The sequence below is a fragment of the Dioscorea cayenensis genome, unplaced genomic scaffold, assembly GCF_009730915.1.
Source record: "Dioscorea cayenensis subsp. rotundata cultivar TDr96_F1 unplaced genomic scaffold, TDr96_F1_v2_PseudoChromosome.rev07_lg8_w22 25.fasta BLBR01001412.1, whole genome shotgun sequence".
NCBI lineage: Eukaryota > Viridiplantae > Streptophyta > Magnoliopsida > Dioscoreales > Dioscoreaceae > Dioscorea > Dioscorea cayenensis.
In genome coordinates, this window is record NW_024087803.1 from 112,566 (window position 1) to 134,324 (window position 21,759).

General features: G+C 35.4%; 1 protein-coding gene across 2 annotated transcripts; it reads right to left on the minus strand.

The window, feature by feature from the left end:
- Nucleotides 1-1,534: 1,534 nt before the first annotated feature.
- On the minus strand, nt 1,535-15,579 carry LOC120256368 (protein-tyrosine-phosphatase PTP1). Of its 2 annotated transcripts, XM_039264067.1 has the most exons (9): nt 15,281-15,579; nt 14,325-14,421; nt 14,155-14,237; nt 13,898-14,035; nt 4,054-4,191; nt 2,321-2,466; nt 2,079-2,220; nt 1,813-1,889; nt 1,535-1,737 (listed from the first exon to the last, which is right to left on the minus strand). In XM_039264067.1, exons 1-8 carry the CDS (start codon nt 15,485-15,487, stop codon nt 1,818-1,820), a joined length of 1,023 nt encoding a protein of 340 aa, XP_039120001.1. In that variant the 5' UTR covers nt 15,488-15,579; the 3' UTR covers nt 1,535-1,737; nt 1,813-1,817. The 2 variants fall into 2 exon arrangements, with proteins under 2 accessions (XP_039120001.1, XP_039120000.1); XM_039264066.1 differs by having other exon boundaries at nt 1,535-1,889.
- Between the last annotated feature and the right edge of the window lie 6,180 nt (nt 15,580-21,759).

Here is a 21,759-nt window from a genome sequence, read left to right on the forward strand (position 1 = left end):
CAACGCTTCCAAAACGTTGTTCGATGTCCAACGACAACACCTCGGAATGATCTGATGAGGAAGGCATGACACACTGTCAGGGTCGCCATGAGGTCGAATAGATACACTCGCAGAATCCGAATTCCTGCCAGCACTTTAGTTTAAGTGAAAAACGTCAGTATTTTAAGCGGAAACACAAAAGTTTAAACGGAAACTAGATAATTTAAACGGTAAAATAATATTTTAAACGGAAACAGAGAAACTTAAACTGAAAAGAATATTGGTAAAGTGAAAATGGACAATTTTAAAAGGAAACTGGACAACCTTAAATGGAAACTGGGATGGGAAATTGGTAATAAAGCAAAGCTTATGGTTTTGCTTTGTTTTATGCGGAAACATATGGTTTAAGCGGAAACTGGATTATTTAAAGGAAAAAACATATGATTTTAAGCGGACACTAGGATAATTAAGCAATAATTAACTTCTACAACTATATAAACATAAAACATAAAGGAGAAGAACTTTACAACAAGAAGAAATCGTTTTTAGTAGAATGCGATAATGGCACATCATCTGTCTCAACCACAAGATCGACTGCAGACGCATTTGAATAAAGAGTACACGTGACACATCCGCTGGAAGTCAATCTCGTTTTTTATCGGACAAACTATTTTATGTCCATCGGATGTGACAAACTTCACTCTGACACAGGAAACATCCAGACTCTATTGCTCACATATCTCCGCTAACACTGATTCCTAAGAAGTCGAGCACGTGAACAATAGCACTCGTCCCTCCCCGTTGTATCTAACAATAGCACAAAAACTCTCCATAATAAACCTGTATTTTTATAAATTGTTACTCTCTCGCAGGATGATCAATGTGATAGAAAGGAAGAAATTGTCACCTTATTGGGCAACCAGTAGAACTCCAACAATTCAAAGGTAATAAGTCTTCTTCCAAACTTTGTTTAAGAAAAACAAATGCAAAAATAATGCAAAAAGGTATACAAAAAAAAATTTGCCATGATGTGATTGGACGATTTTTTTCCCACCAATTTCAAGAGCATAGAAAGAATTTTCACAACATTGACAATGCCCGAGTGAACGATAAAGGGTAAAAAGCAATTGAAACAATAACAAGAAGGCTTATCCAGAATTTTCAAAACTTGCAAGGACTGTTTGGGAAGTTTTAAAATTCGTGAGGAATAAACAGTAATTTTTTCTTTTATTAATTATACATTAACATTTTAATTATATATATATATATAAACAGTATTATGATGGGTTGGCGAACAATCACTGCAGATTGCCACAACTTATCAGCCTATAAATAGTGCTTTACATAGAATAACAAATCAAATTCTGCTAAAATTTAAGTTGGCTGATCTTCCTTAAATTCAGAATTGATAACTATTTAAACAATAACCCCATTTTAACTCAAATTTAATTTTAAATAACTAACAATTATAAGCTTATGTTTACTATAAACTCCAACATATATATATATATATATAAACTTGATGCTTATGAAAAATAAGAAGCACAAGAAGGAATTGAAACAACATAGCACCCCCATTTTGAGAAATGGGGAATAAATTTGCCTATAGCATGATTGTTACAAAAACAATAAATTAAATCAGAGCTCCATGCTGTTTGCTTAATCACATTTTCAAAATAATTTTCGATGCTATGGCAAGGCCGACATGCAGCGTAAGTTCCACTTCATGTGATTCACAGAATTGACTGCTGAACTTGTCTGAGTCAATAATAAAGAGTTGATGATAAGACACTAACAATGCCGTGTAGCACAGATGAAGTTATCGAGGAGGACCTTAACTAGTAATTGGACTTGGATACGAGGTCTTCCAACTCATCAACAATGGCCGCGTAGCAGAAGAAGAATTGATCCTGCAAAGCACACGAGCCAAGGTTTGCTATTAACAACATTCAGGAAGTTCTCCAGTATTTATGTGGCAAACAAGTGTGAACATTAACCAACAAAGGGAACTAAATTCAGATAGCTTGGATCTCACAAACAAGAATTTTAACATAGTACATAGAATGAAGCAAAGCATGTGGGAACATAAATTAGCATACCACTGTCTGAACCATTCTCATGCGCTGAGATCTGAAATCAGTAATTGTCTTAATAAGATCTAAAGAAGACATGTCACCATTGAGAATTCTTTGAATTGTGTTATGTATGGCACAATATGTACCCGTTCGCCCAATGCCTGCACTGAGTGAAAGATAAATGTGGTGTAAGTTGAGAAGCATTGCAACAAACACTGGATCAGAGCACAGAAACTCAATAGAAATTGCTATGATCGGCTTTAAACCTGCAGTGCACAGCTATAGGACCAAGATTAGGTGGCAGATGATATATCCTTTTGAAAATTTCTCGAACAGCAAGAGTGCCCTCAGGTACTCCATGATCAGGCCATTCAGGGTACTGAATATGGAGGACAGACAAAGCCTCCTCTGACTGCCATACAGAAGCAAAAGCTTTGTTACTTCAGAAGAACAAGAATTAAAAGGTTAATGCCGCAAAAGGCATCTGAAAAGACAGGCTAATTATGTGAAAAAAACAAAAGGTGTCTATACATAGCACTACAAACAGAACTAAATTTCAGTAGAAAGCAAAAGCAAATTACAACCCAGAGGTTCAAGTTAAAGTGAATATACGAACTTCTTATCATCGTGGAATAAGAGGAGAAAAAGGCATAATCCCCTACCTGGTGGTCCCTATAAGAAGGTCACATTGGCCCTTTAATCCCCTATTTGAATTTGGTTGCCAAGGATTTCTATATTATTTCAATTGGGAAATGTTAGTCGACCGACTAACAGACGTTAGTTTTTCCATCCGGTCCTACTGATGTGACATTTTTTTTATTAAAATATTATTTTAAAAAATAAAAACTAAAAAACTGATTAACAAACTAGATGATCCATGATAACTAATGGCATTTGGATTCTTCTCAACCTCCAGCAAGCTCCCAACTCCACCAACCTTTTCACATCCTCAAAAATACTTCCACCCTCCTCTACCCTCCTCCCCTTCTCTCCATACTCTTTGGCCTTCCTTTTTGCCTTTTCCACCTCCCCACCACTCATCACCTGCCACACTACTCTGGTGACCTCCTCCACCATCACCACTACCTCCTTTTTCTCTCTTCTCCAATGAAACCTTTCCGCATCCTCACCATCACTCTTATCTCCACCACCCCCACTACCATCCTCACTTTCCTCACTGTTCAACACAATATATATATAAACAAATTTTAGAATAAAATTCTATAAAGAGAGTGAAGAAACTCAAGAGAGTGTCTGGTGTTTAGATTAGTAGTGGTGGCAGCACACCATGAAGGAGGGCAGTGGTAGCAGCTCGGCGAGAGGTGACGATGGGATGAACAATCCAGTCCATGAGATAGAAGAGACGGGTGGATAGGGAATTAGATTTTTGAAGGCCACTAAAGAGGCTCGCCGAAGGTTAAGAAGAAAGGGTATCATGGGCCAATGGCAAGGAAGAGAGAGTGGAAAAGGGGATTTGTTTAGTTTAATTAGAGGTAGTAACTTAGTTAACTTGTTTTTTTTTTCTTTTTTTTTAATACTATTTTAATAAAAAAAAAATGCTACGTTAGCATCATTTAATGGAAAACTAATGTCTGTTAACCAAAGAACTAAGATTTCCCTATTGGAATAATATAGGCATTCTCAAGGCCCAATTGAAATAGAGAGACGGGCAACCTAACCTACTTTAGAGGGGCCAAATAGGGGATATACCATGAAAAAAATAAAAAGTTCAAATGTACCATGATCGAACCAGATGGCAGTGAGAACACTATCAACAGCTACAAAGTAACAAAAACTATACCAATATGTCGCATTCAAGTCAACTTGCTCTATCATACATTCTCTCAACTTGCAAGGAAAAAATTAAATTAAAGTCCCAACTTAAAGAAATGCAGACTTACCATTAGGAAAAACTGCCATCATTATCTCTACCAAATAAAGAAAAAAAGATAAGGCAATAATACATTGAATGTAACAAGTATTTGTTTAAACTGTTCACCTGTTTTTTCTTCACCTCCAAGCAACATAATACCAATGAAGATTTAGTTGTTCTTGTCCACTTAGTCAGGACAATAAATTTCTCAAATTCTCTGGGGCCATTCTGTTCTTGAAAATAGTCAGCACATTTTTTCATCATCTGGAAAGCATTTTCAGAAGAAAAAAAAATTGAATCCCATCTGGAGGATTACACCTTCATATTTAAAAGGAAAGAGTTTATTATCTGAATATTACAATAGGGATTCAACAGGATAACCAATAGCATAAAGCAAGTTTTACATCTGGATTTACCCAAAAAAAAAGGACTTTTGTATAATGGCATCAGTAATATTGATGCGAATGGTGGTGTTTGTTTGAAGTTGGGATCATCAGGTTAGAGATTGGTTGTTTAAAATTGATTTGGAGGACATTAATCACACTTTGACTCAGTTAATACTGATCAAAATAATAATTTGTGATTAAAATTGCACTTTTCTAACTAATAATAGGTGTTTCTTAATGTTAAGAATTTTTTTAGTATTAATTGATAAATATTTTTAATTAATTAATTAAATTTTGAAAGACATTGTATTTGCTAGCAGAGCCTAAGACACCTCTAGGTGCTTGGTTGGAGGTGGCGTAATAACCCAGGATAATGCAGGATATCCTCCAATCAAAAAAAGGCATATGTTCATAAGACATAATTGAGAATTTGTGGAGTTCTTTATGTCTAACTGGCCTTATTTGGAATGACCATTCAGCATATTGAATCACAAATTAACTTTCATGATTTTCAAGTGAATATGGATTCAAACTTCCAATAAGGGCAATCCCCTATTGCTAATTACCTAAGATATTGTTGCATGGACTTCTGATTAGAAAAGCAAGTGCAAATGTATATGACAAAATGATGAATACAAAGAAGATATTTCTTTTTATCTTTTTTCATTGATATAGATAGCTTAAGCAGGGATATACCCCACTTTACATTTTTGAGCAACATAGGGAGACCTAAAACACCTTAATTGGTTTTGAGAATATTAGTTCTTAGAGCTAGACGTATATTTTAACAAACAAAACTCTCCACTCCTCCATGCATATCGTTGACTTTGTTGAGCTTGTTTGCGATGTAGTCATTTTTTCATCATTTGTCTTTCTAACTTTTGAGGAAAAGTTGGGCTTCAACAGTTCATCGCTTAAACCTTGAGTCTTCGAATTTTGGAATCTCCATACTATAAAAGGATTTCTCACTCCAAATAACTCACCTTGAGAAGAACAGAAGATTGATAATCCCCTTGAACTTAACTTTGAGAAAAATTCATTGATTTGCTTTTCATTTTGTGAGTTTAATTTATTGTGAGAAAAATAATTTATGAGAGCAAAAGATTCAACGCCCTCTAAGCGAACTCTCTTTTAAGAATTACTTGGACCTCAAACTTTCCTCTGAAAAGTTTGTGTTTGTTTTGTTTAGGTGTGAAAATGAATTCAACACTCTCCAAGCAAACTTTGGTTTGAAATCACTTGGACTTTATATACTTCTCAAGTTTGGTCTTCATATAGGGTTACTCCAGATAAGACATTGAATTTCAAACTCCATTTGTCTGAGAATGACTTAGGTTTCAACACTTCTGGGTTTTGAGTGATAAACCACTCTCCAAAGTTAACCTAAGAGCTTTAATTTCTATTCTTTGAGGGCATTGGTCTTCATTCAAAGTTACCCCTCATCTGACAGGACTTTGAAATCTCTGAAGAAAGTTTAGGCATCAATATTCATGGAAAAAGATTTTCTAGAGTAGGGTAAACAATTTTCAAAGCATGCCCTCATCTTATAGCAATTTAGACTTCAAATTGACTTCCTCTAAGAACAACTTGGGCTTTTTTTTACAGTTACCCCAGCTATGAGGAGACTGGACCTTCAAACCTCTTCTATGAGGAGAATTTAGGCTTCATTTTCATGTTGTCTGAAAAAGGAATGGTAATCAATTCTATAACCTATCTCATTCTTCTTTCATAAAGACCCTATACTTTCACCTACAATCTAATCCTTATTTCCTTTATATAAAAGGCCCTATTTTTTTTTAATGAAGTTGTGTTTGGTTGATGAGTAAAGATGGGCTTTAAGGGTGCGATTGGATTGAGGGCTCGGGAAAAAAAGTAAAGGGAAGTTTAAGGAGAGTTAGGCTAATTTCTTTATTTGGATAACTCTTTTTAATTTACTGAAGGAAATAAAAAGGTTAACTCTTGACCTTCCAAAACTCTTCAAAACTCACTTTTTTGTGGCACCCAAATTAGAAGAGAAAACCTCCAAAAAAATTATTTGTAAAAAGACCATAATGCCCTTTATTTTTTCATTGATTACAAACCTCAATTTTTTTAATTAATTAATTAATTAATTAATTATAGAACCTCTCTTTTCTTATCCTCTTTCCACTTCTTAATCAAATTTTCTCATCCTCGACAGTTCACACGGTGTTGCCTATCTCATTTGAAAGGTAAGATAACCCATCGCCTTCCACCTTTGATTTGATCTTTGTGATAAATTTCTCATACCTTGCATCCGTTAGATCCTATGTTGTTGATCTTTTTTCTCTAGTTATCGAAGCAAATCGCTCTCTAGTTATCGATGTAAATTGCACCCACATATTCCCTGGACAGTGCTTCTGGCTATTAAAAATTTTTGTAAACATGTTAATAATATTTCTTTTTGGTTGATTGAAAAAGTAGTTAGGATATTCATTCCCATCTTTTCACATGGGAACATCTTGTTATTGTCAAAGTTTTATTTTTTTTTTAAGTCTACTTTTGAATAATGCTAATGCTATCATAGTTTTATATATTGGTTGAAAATTGTGTTGATAATTCAGCTTCTTAAGCCGTAAATATTTTTTAAGACATTGATGGTGCATGCACTTGAATAGAAGTAATATTTTTATTTAATAAAGTTATAATTAGAAAATCATATTATTATATATCTTTTCCTTACCTTTCCCCTCCTTAACCAAACAAGGTTTATCAAACAACCATCACTTTCTTTTCCCTCACTCAAGTTTGACTATCCAAATGGGGGCTCAGTCCTTCCTTTCCTTTTCTTTCCCTTTCTTTCCCTTACCTTCCTTTCCATTTTCTAATCCAAACACTATGTTAAGAAAATCTTTTTTAAAAATTAGTTTGGAGGAAAATTTTATATTAGTAGATTACACTATAACTCAATTAATATTAATAAAATTAATTATTTTAAATTTCAAATTTTCTTTTGGTAGTAATAGATATTAATATTTATATTTTCAAAATTAATTAATTAATTAATTAATTAATTAGTTAGCATATTTATTTACATAATTGATAAAAATGGGTTGGGAGATAAGTTTTGAGGTGTGGAAAAATAACTCACCAACCAAACATCCCCTAAGGCACCTTTTTTCTTCATTTTTCGCGGATAAACCCCCATTCTTCTTTGCCCTTAAAATCTCTTATTTTTTCCCCTTTTCACTAGCCTATCTATTTTCTTCTCTTTTTTGCATTTAAACCCTTCATTTTACTAAATTATATATTTCTTCCTTTGTTTCCCTTCTTTTTTCCTCTTTTCACCAACCCATCCATTTTCTCCCTTATTGCATGTACACCCTCAATCATTCTTCTTTTCGACTAACCTATCTATTACATCCATCTTTTTCATAGAACCCTCACTTATATTCCAAATGAATATACAACATCCAAAAAAAAAAAAAAAAGATGAAAACCCTTATAGCCTTGTTTCTCTTTATTCTTCTTCTTAAATGATGGCTACAACTTCACGAGTGACCAAGTGAGACCAATTGCCTAGGGATTTAAATATGAAAAATATTCAATATAAAACTAGTTTGAGGAAAGGATGATGAAGCGCCATAGTGACTCTTGGCAACTAGCAATGTATCTCAGGATCCAAGGATGATAAAGGAATTGAACAAGCCATTACGCAATGACTAGGGCTCGAGAACAGATGTGGTTAGCGCACGCCAATGATTTGGCAAAGGACAACAAAGCACTCGCATGCATGGAGTTCCTCAAGCAACGACGTTCACGGTGGCTTGGCGAACCTATGCATAGTGATGGCAAGCGATGGTTCGATGCCCAAGACGAATGGTGGATGAGATCTTGCTAACTATTCAACAAACAATGATGAATCTCAAAGAAACAATCAATGGAAAAGAAGAAGAACATGCTTGACGACAATGAGGGCAACAGAGGATGATGCCCGGCATTGGGAATGAAGATGGTGTTAGGTGGCTTATGAAGGCAAATGCTCGGGCGGCAATGTCTTATACAAGCAAAGAAGCACACGCACTAGTTTAGCTTCAACCATAGCACTCATGTGAGAGGGAAAGTGCAAGGTGTAATGATGCACTCAGCCCAAGGAAATTGCCTAGGAGATATTGCATGGTGGCTCCTCCACACTCCTAACTGTGCACCATAGCAAGGCGCTAAGAAGCCTAATTGCCTAGGCGCAAGGCTCAAGCACATGCCTTTCTGAAGCAAAGGGCAAAAAAAGTTTAAAAGAATTAAAAATTCATAAAATTCATAAATATATACTTAATTTTTTTAAAATTTTTAAAAATCAAAGTTTAAAGTTCAAACTTGGAGAAACATGCATAGAGCAAAATAACATATTATTAACATAGCATGAAAATCACCGCTAATACCATACTACTACTAAAAAATGCTATCACACTAGAAATCCTAATCGTTATCAAGTTCAATAGCTTTATCACTTTCTTCATCACAATTCTCCCACTTATTCTCATATTCATCCTCCTGATCTTCATATTTTTCTTCTGCTTAAAATTCAGATTCCTCATTCTCTGTTTAAAACAATCAATGAGCTTCCCTTTCCCATTATCAAAAGACCTTTTTTGCACTTTACATAGCCTAACACTTCGAGTGGATGTTGATCTCGCATCTCTCCTAGATTATAAGATTTAAGATTTAATTTGATGATAATCTAATGGCAAATATTTGTCCAGCACTTAGAAAATAAAAAATAAAACCTTTTTGTTTTGAGATTTAATTTGATGATCTAATGATTCATATTTATCCAACTCTTATACTAAGGTGGCACTAATAATAAGGTAACACTTCACTAAGGCGCGCCTCAAGTCTAAGGCTAAGGACACGCCTTAAGGTGACTGTTTAATGTCACGCGCCTTAGAGGCTGATAAGTGCTTGTTTATTTTTGTTTTCTTTTATGCAATCAGGGCATGTGAAGGAAATTTGTGAAAAAAAGCAAAGAAACGATTGTGGATTGTTTTCTGAGTTGCTTCCACAAGCCACAAGAGCGAACACATGGGCTAAAACATATGCATGCGCATATGTGGCGACTTCTAAGATTTCTAAAGCCATTTGACATGACAAGAGGACACGAGGGCAGTTATACGCACATGTACCAGCCCATGCATGATTTTCAGAATCTAAGCCACACCCCCTTCCACACGGCCGTGTGGCCTCACACAGGCTGCTACAGGCCGTGACTGTCATGCTCACATGGCCGTGTGGTTGGTGGTGTGGGCCATTGCCTCTAAAAACTAAGATGATTTTTTGTGAAAAGCTCCAAATTTACTCCACACAGCCAACTATGCTCCTGAGGGATCCTCACACACCCTAACTGCACAAAAGAACATAAACACGCAAAATGAGCACATAAAACTAATAAAAGTCATGCTCAATCTATATACAATGTTATCTTATAACATGTATAAACAATCACTTCTAGCCACATGACCGTGTGGACCCTTTTGGCCGAGGAGATCAAGGCCACACGGCCGTGTGGGCCATTGAAGAACCATATTTTGATATAGTCTTCTTTTGCCTTAGGAATGGTTCCACGCAACAAGCAAGTCACCCACAAGCAAACCCCAACGTGCAAGAGAAGATTCCCCACCGGAAGTACCCGAATTTCCAGTGCCGGAGCACCAAGAGAGGTACGAGTGCCTTTGCCACCTAAAATTTGAACAAAGCCGTTTCATTGATTAGAAGGTGCTTAAGATAATCGATTTGGATGATGGGGTCCTACACACCCTAGCTGCTCACACATGAGGCAACTCTTCATGGGATTGTACGACGGGGATTTTGTGCACACAGAAAAGTACGATCAGCTACCAATAAACTGCCTGTTGATCATACTTTTCTATGCGCACAGTCCCTATCGTACAATCCCATTAAAAGTGAAAACTGAGTCAAGCTCATGCCATGATACTGTCCTAGGCATCTAAAGCGTACGATTATCTCCTATGCAAAATCAGAGGCCATCTAGTCAAACTCAAATGAGGCGAGGACCTCCAAAGTGATATCTTGGTAAATAAGGTCACGAATAGACAATAAACGGTCCCACCCACCTACACTAATTAGCTCTCAAACCTCATCATCCAAATTGATCAGCTTGAGCGCCTTCCAATCAATGAAACGGCTCTGTCCAAATTTTCGGTAGCGGAGGCGCTCATACCTCTTGGTACTCCAGTACTGCAAATTTTGGAACATCCTATGGGGAAGCCTCTCTTGCATGTCGAGAACGCTTGTGGGTGACTTGCTCGGTGCATAAAGCCATTCCTAATGTTAAAGAAGACAATAAATCAAATTTAGGGTTCTTTAATGGGCCCTTCACGTCCATGTGGCCTTGATCTCCTCGGCCAAAATAGTCCACACAACCGTGTGGCCTTGATCACATGGCCAGAGGTGCTTGTTTATACATATTATAAGATAGCATTATATATCGACTGAGCATGACTTTTATTAGTTTTATGTGCTCATTTTGTGTATTTATGTACTCTTGTGCAGTTAGGATGTGTGAGGACCTCTCAGAGCTTAGTTGGCGGTGAGGAGTAATTTTTTGGAGCTTTTCATAGAAGATCTCAATTTCAGAAGACAGAGGATCACACCATCCCTTCCACACGCCATGTGGGATGCCTTGTGGAGGCCCAATTTTTTAAGATAAAAGGCTGCTTATGTGATTTTTTGGTATCTTTTTGCCCAAGTTTGAGAGGAAGAAGCGGCTAGGGTTTGAAAAGGAGGTATTTGTACTCAAGGGAGTATTTCTTCATCAACTTTCATCGATTTCTCCTTTGTTATAGCTATTGGGGAAGCCGCGGACAACTTGATTTCGGAGAGGTGTCGTAGCTTCATCGGAGAGACTCTTGAAGATGTTGAAGTGGCTCTCGAAGACCATTGTCACGCATCATAAAAGGGATTGTTCTTATGGATTTCATGTGCTTTTATTCTTTGATTGATTGGATATTGTATTGCTCTCATGGAGAATCAAAACCCCTAGTGGGTACTTAGACAAGTGAACCTTAGGATTCAATCTTGTATCGACATTTATTGTGTTTTCTATAATTGAGGTTTTAATGTTCAGTTTCAATCTTGTGTTCTAATTGTTGTGCAATCCCATATTTGCTATGCTTAGGTTAAGGGCATGATTCTTATCACCTTAGTGACGAGAGAAATCACCATTAGGGTTAGATTCATCGAGATTTAAAAAGGTTGTGAAGGTGAGCCATGAGATAGTAGAGCGTCTCTTTTCCCTTCCGATGTGATTTATGCTACCTTCGTATACTCTTTGCAATCATCTGTGGTGTAAGATGTCGAGAGAATTCTCCGTCGAGACCTTGTATGCGATTAAAGATCTTTCGCCTAGGTTTAAGGTTTGATCTACTTTTAGGAATCGGGTTTATCACTTGAGATCCCTAAAACTCCATGTAGTCAAATGTGATGTGAGGCCTCGAGATAACATCTCTGCTGAGACCTCATAGGGAACTAGTCATCAGTTGCCTAGGTTTAGGGACTAGCGTGTCTTAGGATTCCCACGACTCATACTCATTTAGAAAGCACAATATTAGTCTAGCACTTATCATAGAATCCTAGGGTGAACATTGTTCGGGTACCCCATTTATCTTAACTGATGTCTCTTTCACTTCTTTTATAGCTCGCTTACTCCTTGTTTACTTGTTTGTGAATTTGATCATCTCATTGCATTGCTTAGGCTAGATAACGAGGTACATAGTTACTACTAGTACTCCAATTCCCTGTGGATTCGACTACCTGACCTGTTATGTACTTTTATTAATATACGACCCGTGCATTTGCGAACACACAAAGGGTGTGGTAGAGGTCCAAGGTGTCTAAACTAAAACTTAGAGCACCTTGCACTTGAGGTGTGCCTTTAATAACAATAGTATGCAACAAGAATGTGTGATTGTGAGAAATCAAACATGTGCATCAAAAATATGGTGCTCAACGATAAGACCGACAAGATTCTAACTTCATATTGGTAGTGATAGCGTTTGTGAAGAAACCTTGGTGTGCTCAACTAAAGAAGATGGTAACTCCGAGAGATGATGCTCGAGAAGAAGTCGATGGCAATTGGGACTCCATTGATGCTTGGTTGAGGAAGAGAGCAAGGGTGGTTAGCAGTAGTTAATTGATGGTGCAACGCATGCTTAACCTTTTACAGAAAGGGAGAAAATGATGCAATCTCATGTAGCCATGCCGAGAAAGAAACCTTATAAATTGTGGTGAAGAAAGCATAGTCTTCATGAAAGAAATACCATATCATCCATTGGGATTAACAATATCTTTGGTTCAAGACTCCTTCCTCTATATATTTGCTTTGAATTCCTATTTAAAGTATAAAATTTTAACTTCTCACATCTCTAACCTCTAATCTTGGTTGGTATAGGGGATCAGACTTTTTCTTTCTAATTTCTCTATGGGCTTCTCCATCTTTCTTTGTTCTCTTTTGAGATCTCTTTCTGGGATCTTTCTATATAGGCTTTTGTCTCTTCTATAGGTATTTCTCTATCTGAAGAAAGTTTTTTCCTTTCGATAATGGGGTAGTCTATCCTGTTAAATCATAAAACTTCACTGATATGTTTCAGGCATGTTGGTAGTGGGCTAGTCTATAAGGTTAAAACATAAGAACTTCACGGAGATCTTTCAGACATGTTGATAGTGGGGTTTGAACAGTTTTTTGTTCACATCAGAATTTTTAACTGAAAATATATCCCCATATCCCCCAATGTATAGATATATAACAAGTTTTTTATTTTTTAATACATTATAGATAAGGTTCCCTATAGAATTTAATGATAAATCCCAGCATATTTTCATTTAAATGGGTATAACTATGACAAGCATTATTCTAGCATTATTCTTTGGAAGAAGTACAACCTAGCTTCATATGCTGTATTTGGTCAAGGAACCGGTCTAGATAACCTTGTTTGCAATAACTTAGAATGGGCATTACTTTTTTCGCATAATTTAATTAATTACATGAATATAATTATTTAATAATATTTCGAAAATTCATTAATCAGTGATAAACATCGATCACCAATTTAAAAAAAAGTATAATTTTGATCACCATGTGTTTCTCTTTAATCAGTATTAGTCAAGTAAAACTTATGTCAATTTGATATAAAATTTTCACTCTAAAACAACTTCAAACTTCAAATCCAAACTCATATCAATCCCATCAACCACCCACTGTTTACTTAGTAGTACTCATCAACTTTAGAAAGAACATTACTTGAAGTTCCATATATCACATCTCCAAGTATAGAAATAGCAATAATAAAATGATTATTGTTGAAAAAAAAAAATAGATTTGTTTATTTACTTTTAAGATTAGAAATCTTCGTTTGTATGACAATAAGTATTCAGATACTCTGTCACTAAGCAGACATGCCATTTGAAAATGTGAATCATTCCTACACTAGCACTCTCTGAACATGATTTTATGCAGAAGAGTAAATAGAAATTCAATGGTTAATTGATAATGAAGAATCAGTAAAAATATAAAACTGCCATCTATAAGAAAGAAATCAATGGTATTCACATACCTTGGGTTTATCAAGCACTGTAAGCATTACAATGACTGGGCAGTGACACTGAAATACCATTTCCCAGAAATCATCAATAGTCTCTCGAAGTGGACCTTGAGTAGCAATAAATTGTGAAACCTTGTCCATGGAAGTGGTCTAAATTCAATAGGGATAGGCAGAAAATTGCTCATTAGTCAACTGAGCATGGCATTGAAAAGGCAAACTAACATTTTCTAGAAACATACATAAATGAGGCCTGTTTAAGAAGGTTATACCGTGATAAGGTTAGCATTGATATAGCCAGTCCCAAGAGATTTACTGTCCTTGGTTGAATTAAGGACAACTCTAGTACTGTCAACTAGAAGCAGCAACAAAAATGGGAAAGCTATCAGTGGCATTTCATTGACAGGATTAATGTACAGGAATAAGACCTGATGTCACTTACATGGCAAGATATCCATATATCGATTTTTGTTCAAATTGACTTCTTGAAAAGCAACACTGCACTTCTTCGAGACCTCATCCTCTCTTGACCTCATCCCCTGGACAAATAGGTCAGTGCATTAATTTCATGTAAGAGTTATAGCTGCTTGCCAGAACTTTACATCTATAAGCACATGTCTGCTGCGTATCTATATGTCTACCTGTATGAAGTACAAACAGGATAAGGTCATTATCATTTCCAACAGACAAACCCCATTCATATAATGAAACAGAGCAACAAGAACAAAACTACAAATTTGTGAAGCTAACCAGCATACAAGACAATAATGCCCGTATCTTACTAGAAAACCAATTTGATAAAATTTAGCAATAAAAAAAAGAAGAAAAAAAAGCCTATGGTTTCAGATTAAGAATATCATGCCGATCAAAGATCTACAAATGGCCCATCTTGATTGGCCAAACTTTTTTTTCCTTACAAACAGTTCATCTCAGTTCAGTCAAAAACGGATCCCGATTAGATTTGCATCTAGAAACCCTAGTTCATCCAAAGCGATGTCAAGCGGATAATGTGCGAAGATTTCAATCTAATAACATGCATATGATCAAACGCAGCATTATACAGTAAAAGATCAAATCTTGTGAATATATTCTCATTTGGAACACGATCAAATGCTTCGAAATCGCCATATGAAAGCCAACCGCAACAGGAGAAAAGCCAAAACCTATACTCCACTAATCAATTCACCATACACCAACTAACAAGCAAGACAAATCATCTATAATTACAAAAGAAAACCCATTCCATTCTCCAAACACAAGACTTTGCGTTCAAGGTTTTGATCCTGCGAAGCTACAGAAGCAACCAAACTACTCTATATGCACTAGAGCACAGGCTTGGATTCCAAAATGGAAGCCCTAGATAGTAACCAAGGAGGGAACAAGCGATGGAAAAAGAACCTCAAGAAAGTCAAACTCCTGGGAGATCTTGGCAGGAGACCGGAGCTTCTTCTTGAAGAAAGCTAGGGCTTCGGAGCAGTGCTTGATCTGATTGGGCGTGAGCCGGATCAAAGGAGGAGGATCAGACGATAGATGAGAAGGATTGAAGGCATCAGAAGAGGAGGAGCCTGAAGGGAGAGAGTTGAGAGCGGAGGACGAAGCTGCCATCGCCGGCGAGGGACGCCGACCACCGCGCGCGGCCGAGTTCCCCGTTTGTACCTCTCGGGAAAACCAAAGAAGCGACCAAGAACTCCGTCAACGCCAGACAAGAACCAACAAATATTCAATTATTTTTATTCAAGGAAGTATGATTTTACACCAAACCCCCTATAGTGTTTTATAATTATAGAAGAGTCCCATAATCGGTAACTTTTGCATGGCACCCTTGTAGTATGCCAAATTTACAGATGGAACCATTTGCATCAAAAGTCCTTGTAACGGTTCATATGTGAAAATAATGTTTGTTTTTATTCCTCTTATAAATTAGCATTATTTGCTTATATATACTCTTTAGATCCAGGGAAATTAATTAAAAAAATTATAAAATTGTATTATATTTTTAAGCATAATTTACAAAAACATATTAATAATTACTTATTTTTACAAGGGCACACAAACAATTTTCTCAACTATCATGCCAACACTAGTTAAAAAAACAGTCAAAATATTAAAATGGCCCATTTATTCTACATTTTTTGCCTTTTTTAGTCCCTCTAATATAAAATCCATCTTTTTTTGGGTCTCGTATTCGAACATTTTTATTATTTTGGTCCCATGTGGGCTCCTTTCTTTCCACCCGCCCTTTAATTGGGATATGACCGGTTAAAAAGCATGGATCACAAATCAAATTTTAATATTTCGTAGACTTCAAGGGATCGTGGGTTCATGACTTCCATTAGGGGCAAGCCCCTAACGTTAATTACCCTGGACATTGTCTCAAGAACCTTCGATTAAGAAAATAAGTATGAATAAGAAAACAAATTGTGACAAATAAATTTTATTCATTTCAATAAACATGAATCCATAAAACTATACTGAGAGTACTAAGGATTTGAAATGGATCATCTTAATCTGAATAATGATTGTAGCCTTTTATCTCCTTCCGATTATTTCATCCTAGACGCTCGCTGACTTTTCAGAGCTCTTTCGCCACGGTCGAAATACGATCTAACATGATTTAAACTTGTGAATTAGTATCTCGATATTTGGATTTGCATCTTTGGATTTTGATTTGGAATTTGATTTGATTTTTCATAAGCTTCAACTTTCATGCTTGTGAAGCTCTTTACAACTTGTGAACTCTCCAACGCTTTATCCTTGAGGTTGTTGAGCTCATTTGTTGATTCATTTGAAACTTGAAACTTGGATATTTGATATTTTGCATCTTAGATTTTGACTTGGAACTTGATTTGATTTTTCATAAGCTTCGGCTTTCATGCTTGTGAAGCTCTTTATAACTTGTGAACTCTCCAACGCTTTATCCTTGAGGTTGTTGAGCTCATTTGTTAATTCATTTGAAACTTGAAACTTGGACATTTGATCTTTTGCATCTTAGATTTTGATTTGGAGTTTGATTTGATTTTTCATAAACTTTCGGCTTTCATGCTTATGAAGCTCTTTACAACTTGTGAACTTTCCAACGCTTTATCCTTGAGGTTGTTGAGCTCATTTGTTGATTCATTTGAAATTTGTATCTTGAACTTGATTTAGAACATGTTTGATTTTTCATAAGCTTCGGCCTCTAGGCTTGTGAAACTTTTTTTGAAACTTGTGAACTCTTCAACTTCAACTCTTCATCCTTGAGGTTGTTAGGTTCATTTGTTGAATTTGCATTCTTTGATTTGATTTGCAACTTGACTTGACTTTCCATAAGCTTCGGCGTTTGGATTTGTAAAACTTTTATAACTTGTAAACTCTTCAACACTATAATCTTGAGGTTGTTGAGCCCATCTGTTGGTTTATTTGAAACTTGAAACTTGGACATTTGAATTTGCATTCTTTGATTGATTTGGAACTTGATTTAACTTTTCATAAGCTTCGCCTTCAGGTTCGTGAAACTTTTTGCAAATTATGAACTCTTCAACGCTTTAGTCTTGAGATTGTTGAGCTCATTTGTTGATTCATCATTCTTTTTTTTTATGCCTTGATTTCGATTTGATTTTGTTCTTTCTTTATTCTTTTTTTTTGGTTTTAGAATGCTTCGCTTTTGAAGGTCTTGAAATTACTTCATCACTCCAAAAAGAGTCAATAGCCTCAAACAGGGTCTATGAGCTCAAAAAGAGTTTTATGGGTTTTTTTTTTGAATTTTTTCATTACTCCTAAGAGAGTCAATGGCCTCAAACAGGGTCCATGAGCTCAAAGAGAGTTTTAAGGGGTTTTAGAATCTTTTTATCACTTCTAAGAGAGTTTAAGAGTTTTGGAATTTTTCATCACTCCTAATAGAGTCGATGGCCTCAAATAAGGTCCATGGGCTCAAAGAGAGTTTTAAGAGTTTTGGATTTTTCATCGCTCCTAAGAGAGTCAATTACCTCAAACAGGGTCCATGAGCTCAAAGAGAGTTTTTTAGGTTTTGGAATTTTTATCACTCCTAAGAGAGTCAATGGTCTCAAACAGGGTCCATGAGCTCAAATAGTTTTAAGGGTTTTGGAATTTTTTTTATCACTTCTAAAAGAGTCAATGGCCTCAAACAAAGTCCATGAGCTCAAAGAGTTTAAAAAAAAAGTTTAAAAGGTCTTCAAACTTGCAAATTTATATAAATGCCCCTTGGCAAGAGATAAATCTCATAATGTAATTTTTTTTTTAATTTTTTTTTTACCAAAATTTCCTTCTTATTATTTTTTTCACTGAGAAACATGTTCCCTTTTTTTTATTATTATTATTTATTATTTTTATTATCTTATTATTATTTTTTGTATGGAATTTCATAAGAGCATCTACTAATCTCTTAAGGCACGCCTCAAGATTTGTGCTAAGGTTACACTGGACTCCAATGACTCCTTGTCGATTTTTTAGATTCTGACAGGGTGGCAATGGCGGCATAAGCCATATATCATCACCACTGCATTGTTCTCCTTTTCATCCTTAACTAAGGTAGTGACAACGGCATAAGCCATATATCGTCACCACCACGTTGTCCTCTTTTCCATCTTTAGCTAAGGTAGTGATGGCGGCATAAGCCATATATCGTCACCACCATGCTATCCACATTCTCATCCTTTGCCTCTTTTTTTAACATTTTTTGTGAGGGCGTCCACAGTGAGTAAAAATGAATAGCATGCATATACTCTTGTCTATGTGCATGATTTAAAACAAAACATGCAGAGGAACGGGTCCCACTAAGAGACTAGCATCATTAATGAAAGATTTTTTTTTTCATGGCATGGGCATAGGGTGTACAACCAGAACACATCTTATACATTTTGTATAGAGTTTCATCTACCTCATCAAGATGACATTTTTTCTATGGCATTATGCATGGGATTAACAACCATAATATGTATGTATTTATTTTGCATGAAATTTCATCTAAGATTTTTCTTCATGGCATCTTGCATGGATTGAACCAAACCAAAACATGCTTACACATATACGTATTTGTATGAGATTTTATAAGATCATCTACCTTTTTGAAGTGATGAACTTCTCAAGGCTTATGAACGTGCTTGACGTGTGTGAAGGGGACATCACCATTGTCGGACATCTCCACAGGATCTTTCTTCGCCTTCATCTTCACAATAGAACTTTCTTGTTAAGTCCCATGCATATGGAATGACCTCAACGACGTTGCCGGTGTTGGCCTCCCCCTTGGTGCATGTAATGGTGACTTCCTCGTGGATGTGGCGGAGAACCTCACCAAGATCGCGGTAGATATGATGCCCGTCGGTGATGTTGAAGAGAGCTCAGTTGGAAGGAAAACACGAATGAAGTTTGGAAAGATAGGTAGAAATTCGGATGAAGAAATGAGCAAGAGAACCTCTGTCAAAAACATCCATGCCTTCTCCCAAGGCGGGCCCCACCATGAAAGAGAACCTTATTCATGCCTTGGGTTCTTTATCTCACCCCGGTCCCACCATAGAAGAGAGCCTCATTCTTTTTCCTCATACTTCAAACTTCACACTAGCATCAATATCATCATTCCAACATCTCTTTATTCGTGCATGCAAAGAGGTGGCAATGAGGAGGAGCGTGCTAAGGCAGCAAACAAGGTTGCCGAGTAACACTGTGGACACCATCGCACCGATTCTCTTCGTGGATTTTCGGAGAGGGAGACAGAGAGAATACAATAGAAAGAAAGAGATAGAAAGAGAAAATAAGAGAGAACATGCATCCTTTCTTCTTTAAATATAGTCCGGTTAAAGTTGGGAGTCTGGGATCAAAAAGGAGAGTCAATCTTTGGATATCAAGAGAGGATCGTTCAGCAGGCAAGAGAGAATTCTTAGAGTGAGAGAAAGAACTTGGGTAAAAGCATGAAGAAGCATAGAAGAACTCCCACGTGCATGATTTTTATACCTTCATCTTCTTCACCCGGGTCCCGCATCAAGAGAAAAGCCTTTCATCCTTGTATGGCTATGCTGACTTCTTTTTTTTTTAATATTCCCGGTCCCACCATGGAGAAGAGATCCTCCAATCATGCATCACCATGCCATTTTTTATATTTTGTTTTCCCTGGCGGCCCCCACCATGGAGAAGAACTTAGCCCTCCCTTTTTTTCACCTCGGTCCCGGGCCCAATATGCATTATGCAGTTGAGATTTTTTTTTAACCAAAAATCTCTCTTTATTTTTTTTTTAAAATATCCGTACTTTTTTTATTTGAATTTGATTAGCATTATCCGAATAAGAATCAAAATTTCTATTTAAACTCTAATTTTAAATTTATTTATTTATTTATTTAATCCGAATTAGGATTAAATTCGAGTCTCTAAAATTATTTTTATCATTATTATTTTTTTTATTATTATTATTTTTTTACCACCATCAAATTTCATTTAAACTCAGACTCAAAATTTTTTAGTCTGAGTAAAGATTGAATCGGGCTTTTATTAAAATTCCTCTTTTTTTTTCAAGCATGGATAAGCCCAAAATTTTGTTTATATTTAAACATGAATCATTATCCATCAACTTTATTTAAACTTTAAATTTAATTTTTCTTATTTGAGAAGAGATGATACTTCAAATTTTATTCAAATTAAAACTTTTTTTTTCTATATAAACAGTCCCTCCAATTGAAGAATCTACCCTTTTGGTCTTTCTAGCTGATTAATCAAAAAGGACAAAAATGTGCAAATACAAAGCCCAAAAGGGCGGATTTTATAGCTAAAGATGAAAATTTGCAAATACGAAAACCAAAAAGTCAGATTTTATATTATAGGGACTGAAAGGGCGAAAAACGCAAAATAAAGGAACCATTTTAATATTTATACCTTAAAAAATGCAATGATGTTTTAATTTTGTACATATTTTTTTATAAGACCGATTAGTCCCTACACTTTTCATAAAGACCAAGAAGCCTTTTTTTTTTTGGTCAGAGACTTACCTCTTAGTGCCTCTTTGAGAGCTGGTAATCACCAACTTTGAAACAAAAAATCACCAACATTCAAACAAAAAACCTATGAAAAAATCTGGTTTTTTTCTATTTGCTTTTCCTTTATTTTTCTGTGTGCATAGAGGTTATGGCATCCTCATTTTTTTTCTAACAAATTAGTAAGGTAATGTTTGTTTAGAGGGTTTTGGAGTTACATGTAACTCGAATTATTTGATTTTTAAAATCCAATGTTTAGTTCACAAGATTTCAACATCCCATATAACTCAGATTACATCAAATGAGAGATTTGGTTTTACAACCAAATTAGGCGTAAGACAAAATCCATTGTTTTTAGACTTCTTCACATGCATAACATTTGATCAACATATGACCAATTAATGAACAACAAGTATTGTCAAATATTTATGGACATTTTTGTTGAGTGAAAAATTTAAAAATATATAATAATTAATATAATAATAAAATTAAATAGTTAAACTTACTGATATGATAATTAAAACCATTAAATAACATGCTAAAAATTTATGAAAAGTTTAAAAATACTCTATTTGTTGTATTAATAATTAAATTCAAAAATTACAACATATAATAAAAAAAGTTAATAGATATACTAATAAATTTAATAACTAATAAAATTAATACATACTTAAAATCACTAAAATGATATTCAAAATTTTCGTAGATAAAAGATTTTCAATTCTAAATTTTCAAATTCAACCAACCAAATACAAAATCTTATGATACATCTTCAATTAGATGTAGTTGAAAATGTAGTGGACTTTCAATTATAGTGTATTTGTAAATCCTTGAATTTAAAAATGCAGGAGAATCAAATTTGGTGTTTGGTTAACTATATTTGGAAATGCTGGACTTCAGAATTTTGTGTTTGTTTGAAAG

Bases quoted from the DNA above. Each gene is read 5' to 3' on its own strand.
- LOC120256368 (XM_039264067.1), bottom strand. From the start codon at position 15,487: ATGGCAGCTTCGTCCTCCGCTCTCAACTCTCTCCCTTCAGGCTCCTCC. The intron at 14,036-14,154 runs GTATAACCTTCT...TATTGAATTTAG, and splicing joins TCAATGCTAACCTTATCACG to ACCACTTCCATGGACAAGGT. The intron at 2,221-2,320 runs GTTTAAAGCCGA...TCTTTCACTCAG, and splicing joins CCTATAGCTGTGCACTGCAG to TGCAGGCATTGGGCGAACGG.